This window comes from Lolium rigidum, chromosome 5 (genome assembly GCF_022539505.1).
Source record: "Lolium rigidum isolate FL_2022 chromosome 5, APGP_CSIRO_Lrig_0.1, whole genome shotgun sequence".
Classification (NCBI taxonomy): domain Eukaryota; kingdom Viridiplantae; phylum Streptophyta; class Magnoliopsida; order Poales; family Poaceae; genus Lolium; species Lolium rigidum.
This window is the reverse complement of record NC_061512.1, coordinates 179118064-179124787: the sequence shown is the minus strand read 5'-3', so window position 1 is coordinate 179124787 and position 6724 is coordinate 179118064. Positions and strand designations below refer to the sequence as shown.

Sequence of the window (6724 nt, the reverse complement as noted above, 5' to 3'; positions counted from 1 at the left end):
CGACACGTATGTTTTCGTAACACACAAGAGCATTTCCAACACAAACCAGATTTGAGTACAGTGCATCTAGGTTTTTCTCTTTTTGACATGTAATAAGAGTTCACCATGGAATAATTTCGCATTTGGCCTTTCCTTAACATAGTCGTGGACCGTCGTATACAACCCTCATATATTGCTTGTCCAGCTATCATATAGATATATAGGTTAGCCCTAGAAGATATCTGATGCACCCAAACCATGTGGTGCAATCAGTACACCGGCGAATTCAGCTGCAAAACACTTCTGAAGGAAGTTAAGTTTTTGGCCCAAAGGACATCATGGCATGAAATATTGTTCCGGAGCCTCAATAGGATAAAGTAGATCCTACAGGACCAGAATCCCTGAATATTTACAAACTAGTGGTCGATCGAGTATATAAAAGTACATATTTGTAAGTTTGAGAACAATTTGATCCTGGGAAAATTATCAAATTAATCTCATGTGCTGAACTTAACATTATCCGGGGACATAACATGTGTCCAAACACAACTACAATTTGGTTCAGTTTACCAAGGATCTCCGAGTTCTGGTCAAGCAAAAAACTTGACCATGTTGTTAGTCCTAGACTGTCATTTTGATGAGGCCGCACCTTGTCCTGATGAAGAATCAGGATCAAGCTGCGCATAACAGGAGGACGTTTCCGACTCCAATAGGATTTGCCTGAGATGCTTGTCTTCGAGATGTTCCTGGAAACAATTAAACATGGATTTATCAGCTGTCAGGTAAGCAGAAAGATGCAGCATAAAATACATATATTCTGAACCTAAATAGAAATAATAAAACGAATTTCATGGAACTGAAGAAAGTATGGTATTGGTGCATGTTAAACTCAATATGTGATGATTACAATCAAACAACACTGCTTTCGCGTATAAGACAACTTTGTTGAACTCAAATCCTGAACACTGTTATTATTCTGGTAACATAAATATTATCAGCAAAACCCCTAGCTCTTAATCGTTATATGCGTGCCACACCTAGGCGTGCAATTAGGCGAGATAAGAGCTAGGCAGAGGCAAAACTAGGATGAATTAACACCTAGCACTTTTTTGAACCTTGTCGGGTATAGAGCAACAACTTGGATAGTATAAAATAGGTAAATGACAAAGATATATGATGAATATGACCAAGCGATAATTGTTTTCTACAAATAAATAATTTGACTAAACATTCATGTGCCAAGAAGGTTTTGTCCCTCAGCAAATCATCACTTCAAACAAAACACATAGCTGTGAACCTGATATAACCACCTATCTGAGGGGATACACATTGTTGCTATTTTAAGTCATGAAACAGGCAGAACTCTTTCAGAAGTAGAAATTGGCAATAATGAGTTTTCTTGAAAAATGGCTGATCTTTGGATGGGTTGGCACAGTCACTAAGCGACCAGCCTAGCAACCATGCCTCAAATTCTCAGTCAGCATTGCACCAGCTATGGCCAAAACTTGTCCAGAAAACAGCCCTAGCAAACCACAGTAAGCAAAGCAGGAACAGCTATAACTGTAATGGTTTTCAGATATCAGTCCTCTCAACAATCTGAGCTCTCCTGAGATATCAATTAACTGCTTTCTTCATGCAAATGGGATAAAACTAGCAAAGCCTTGCAAGCTTAATAGTTTCAACTGATTAATAAATAAACTCCTTTTTTTAGGCAATACACTTTCTGAGTTGAAGAATTAATAACAGAAATAACATTCTCCCCCACATCTGACATCGCCTGTCAGCATAAGTGCTCTAAATTGCCATCACACGGGATAGCACAGAATCCACATTTGCAATATTAGGATTGCCACCACCCACCAGACACAATAGCATCGGCCCCAAATATGTAAACAGTTTCAGCACAATGCAAATCCAGATCACAATCAACAATGCAACATGACTACCATAAGTTTCTGCTATGGTGATTTTTAGATTCTCACCAGAAAACCCACCTCAATCCACCCCAGCTAAAGAAGCTACATAATCAGACACCGTCCCTCAAAGATCCTCTCTAAACAAGAAATTCCAGATCTTAGCATAAAGTTTAAACGCCCCTAGAACAATTCCAACCTAAATTACAATCCCGGCACAATCAGGCAATGCTCTCTCCGGAAACTATCACCGCAGGTAGCCATTAGACCATCCTGGAATCTAACAAACGAGGCGGCCAACGATGGGATCTCTACCGCGCATAGCAAACCAGAGATCGGATTCAAATCGAAGCGCAAGAGCCATGACAGCGAACCGTGATCGAGGCGGATGCCGAGAGGATTCGGGGGCGGGGGCTCTAGGTTTACCTCGAGGCAGGCGCGGTACTTGCTCCACTGGCCGGCGCAGTCGTCCTTCTGCCACTGCCCCTTGGCGAACTTCTCCGCGTACCACCGGTTGAAGCACTCGTGGTACGCCGCTCGAAGCTCCCCGCACGCGGCCGCCGCAGCCGACGACGGAGACGCTGTGGACGGAGCCGGCTTGTTCCGGCCAAACACCATCCTTCTGTTCTGCTCCGCCGCCGCCGCCGCCGCCCGCGAGTGTCTGTTTCTCTCCCTGTTTCGGTCGTCCCCACCTCCCAAAGCTGTGTTCCTGGTTTAGGTAACCCTCCCTACCTGGCGGATCCAAGATATTGCACTTAGAAATATACAAAGATCAAATCGGATTCCGAATTACAGGTGAAGTCGTGTCAAACTTTTTATTTCAGAGGGAAATCATGCACTTTATTGATCAATAATCAAAATGTCATTACAAACTGTTTCAAGTGAAGTCGTGTCGAACTTGTATATGATGTAATTTGATTGCTCGTGATCTTTGTCTCACGTTCTATGAGCATCATTAACACAGAACCACGAGTGAAGTCGTGTTGAACTTGTATATTACTTAAAATACTAGTTGGATGTCCGTGCGTTGCTACGGCTCCATAACATTTTAATTGTTGCTACGGCTCCATAACATTTTAATTGTCACTCGAGTAAATATAGTGAAAAGAAAATTCACATGAATTCGGAATTATATGTTTCAATCTAATAACCCTTATTTCCTAAATCATAGAGTGCTTGCAGAGCTGGTTGGAATGATCTCTCCATTGACATGTAACATATGACATAACAATAGGTCAGATAAAACATAATATACATTGCAATAATTGACCAACTTAAGAGTTAGGATGTAAAGATCCCATGCCATCAGTTTCATATAAAATTCAGAAAAGGTATATATAAAACACATCTTTATTTTTTAATCCATTCAATAGCATATAGCTGCAGGAAAGATCTTTGAACTTGTTTTAACTTTCCTTCAAAAAATGTAAGCAAATTATTTCCATGCAATCAAATTTCCACATAAACATGTAAAACTTTCATGTTCCTCATATAATGTAACTTCATACACAAGCCAGTTCTCTTATAGACTTCTCCAGGCCACTTATACAACCTAGAGCACTTTGTGTGCATGGTGCCTTCCAAATATGCATCCCTACAAAGTAAATTGATACTTCCACTTTGGTATTGAAACCTTAACCTGAAAAAAGTTCTCAACACATTATTAATACACAGAACATTAAAGCATGCACTTTTAGTTTCAGTCTTGAATGAAACTGTCTGTCACTGACTCACCGTGTCAACTTGATGTATTTATTTTCTATATAAACCAAACGCATTCAGTATGAAATGTATCTATACACTAATACCTAGTAAACACAAATCAAAATTTGGTCTAATCAAACATAGTAAGGTTTTATTTGTATATATCATGATTTTGAATGTACCAGCTTTCATTTTAGTCTGCCAAAGTAATTCTTCCTGACGGTAAGTAGACAACGTAAAAAGCTATAAATGTACAATTATAGTTTCTGATTATCCTCCCAATTCTTTTTTGAGACGATTATCCTCCCAATTCTAACTAAGCATATACTATTTGGACAAGCATACTCTTTGGCCATACAAACATATATGTCAGAAGCAAAATGAAATTGTCTTTGAACATCAACAAGGTGTTTAGGGACCCAAACCAACCTGGCACAAAGACATCTCGTCTTGAGGTGGCACACTCTTAACCTGACAAACCGGATTGTTATACTATAACAACTTTCCTCATGGTTCTTCGGACAAAAAAAATATCAGCGATCAACACCTATGCAGTGGGGGAATTACCATGGGAGTATTAAAAGAATATATCTTATCACCACACAAGAACAAACTAACAACACGGCACAAAAAGAAGCACACACCTTTGACTACGTCAGTTTCTTCATGCATGGCAACTGCTTGCTTGGTAGAACGCACCATATCATGGGTGCAGAAGGAAAATCTAATTAAGTAAGCTAGCATCAGCAATATCAAAGTTTATAAGTAAAGAAGAGAAAGATCATATGCGACAGATATGAACCAACATTATTTCTTAATTAGGTAGAGTTAATAAAGCATACATGAGTATATAAAATGTAACCTCCGTACAAATATATCAGTTAAATGAGCATCAAAAAGGCATAATTAATTTATGACCAACCTTATGATACATCTGAGGAAAACACAATGGGACAGTGCAACGTTAATTTTAACCCACAACAAAACATGCCAACATTTCGATGCACTGAACTGTCTGGACACAAGCACATCAATATATTCATACCCGCCTTCTAACAGGAAAATACTGCCAAAAGAAGCTTGTGCTAGGTGTCATTACTTCGTTCTTTATCACATCAATGAAAGCGGCAGTGATCAGCACGACTAAAGTAACACCTACATGTTCCATACACAAACAGATACACAATACAGAATACATGCATAGAAGAACAAAACAATCAGACAGAGAAACAAGCAGAGTCAACCACCTAGTGTTTGGGTGAGATCCTAGACATTTCTTCCAGCAGCATGCCGTGATATGAAGACAGCAACAAGACACCCTATCTATTAAGAATGGTTTTCAAGGCGTTCAGGCGGTTTAAAGCCATGGGGGGGGGGGGGGGGGGCTCAACGCGTAGGCGCTTAAAGCGCGAAGCGAGGTGGCGCCTTAGTTAATTTTTACAGAAACATGGTGATGAATAATAGGTAAATACCTTCGATTTTCTAGTAGTTGAGCCCACATAGCATCCATTCCTCCCATCGTTTTTCCCATTTCTTCCTTGCATAATAGAAATCTGCATAAAGATGAACAAATTGGTGTGTTAAAACTTCACTTAATACTTTAATAGATCAATAAATTGATGTTCCCTCTTTCTCTCTCCCCTCTATTTTCCCTCTCTTTGGCTCCACATTCCCGCCCCAATTTTTCTTTCCCTCCATGGTTCCCGCTCGGCTTCTCCGCTTCCCACGCGAGCTTGCAAGAGCGTCCAAAATCTCTGAAGGTGACGCCTACCTCGCCTAGTCGACGACTTGGACGCCTCAAACAGGGAAACTGGACGCCTTGCGTGATTGTCTAAGGCGACGTTGACGCCTTTCCATCTCGGACCGCTCAGACGCTTAGGCGACGCCTTAAAAACCATGCTATTAAGAGGGTCAAACACCCAGTATCGGGAATGGAGAGCTTGCATCAAGTTAAGGTTTAGAAACATACATGAATACTCCATGCTAGCACAGTACTCCATTTCACTGGGTACATAATGTCAGTCATGCATCATATCCTCCTAGCAAATTGTTTAAACTCTGGAGTGTAATGCAATGCGAGCACAACGACAGCTAGGAGATTGCGAAAAAACTGTCGTATGTGTGCTTCATGGACAGTCTAACTCCATGTGTTTAAACTGTTTTCTAAATCTCGTGCATCATATCCTTCTGTCCAGAAACCAGAAACTGGTCTAACAGTTAAGAGCCTCAATGCTCTGTAAGTAGTTGTACTATAACCAAAGATAAATGGTGAATATCAGCAGGCACCAACTCAATATAGAAACAAATTTAAGAAAAAAACTAAATATAGGCGAAATGCTAGCACCAGTTGCTAGCACAACTGGTAAATTTAGACGAAATGCTAGCACCAGTTTCAACATAGGCAACAACCCAGTCATATGTGTGCTTCATGGACAGTCTAGCTCCATGTGTCTAAACTGTGTTCTGAATCTCCTGCATCTTATCATTCTGTCCAGAAACCAGAAACTGGTCTACCACTTAAGAGCCTGCCGTGTAAGTAGTTGTACTATAACCAAAGATATGGTGAATATCAACAGGCACCAACTCAATATAGGAAACAATTAAAAAATTAAATATAGACAAAATGCACCATGAAGAAAAATAGCCAAGTTGGCTGCATCGTTTCACTACATATGAGTGGGTTATCTGAGATGCGCCCATCTACTGAATGTGTCACCTCACTAAAAAGATCATAGGTTTCAAACAATCTAACTGTTTGTAAAAAGTTGAAAACTGAAAGATGGAAATAGGAAAACAAAAACCCAAAGATTTGAAATACCAGGGACTTTCATGACATGGTAATTTAAAACAACATATGCGGCTGCACCTTTGTTCACAAACATAAGTTTGGCAAATGTGAAAATCCTTATATTTTATCTCATGCCATATCCTTCGTGGGTTATCATTATTACTGCACCCTTCTTTTTTGTTGTGGAGTTTTCATATCAACCTGAAAGTCGACAAAAATTTCTAAGTAGTGTACCATTGAAAGGAAAAAAAAGAGTAGATGTAATACCATAGATATGGTGTTTCTTGTGTCTTTTCAGATGCGTGCGAGATTTTGAAACAAAAAAAACCTAGACAAGAAA

The 6724-nt window shown here is 39.8% G+C and overlaps 1 protein-coding gene across 1 annotated transcript; it reads right to left on the bottom strand.

The window, feature by feature from the left end:
• Positions 1–555: 555 nt before the first annotated feature.
• On the bottom strand, positions 556–2510 carry LOC124651331 (uncharacterized protein At4g33100-like). Its single transcript, XM_047190425.1, has 2 exons — positions 2319–2510; positions 556–725 (listed from the first exon to the last, which is right to left on the bottom strand). The coding sequence occupies exons 1-2, from the start codon at positions 2508–2510 to the stop codon at positions 609–611; spliced, it is 309 nt and encodes a 102-aa protein (XP_047046381.1). The 3' UTR covers positions 556–608.
• Positions 2511–6724: the final 4214 nt, after the last annotated feature.

Coding starts and splice junctions, on each gene's coding strand:
- LOC124651331 (XM_047190425.1), bottom strand. CDS start 2,510: ATGGTGTTTGGCCGGAACAAGCCGGCTCCGTCCACAGCGTCTCCGTCG. Junction 726..2,318: donor AGTACCGCGCCTGCCTCGAG/GTAAACCTAGAG, acceptor AATTGTTTCCAG/GAACATCTCGAAGACAAGCA.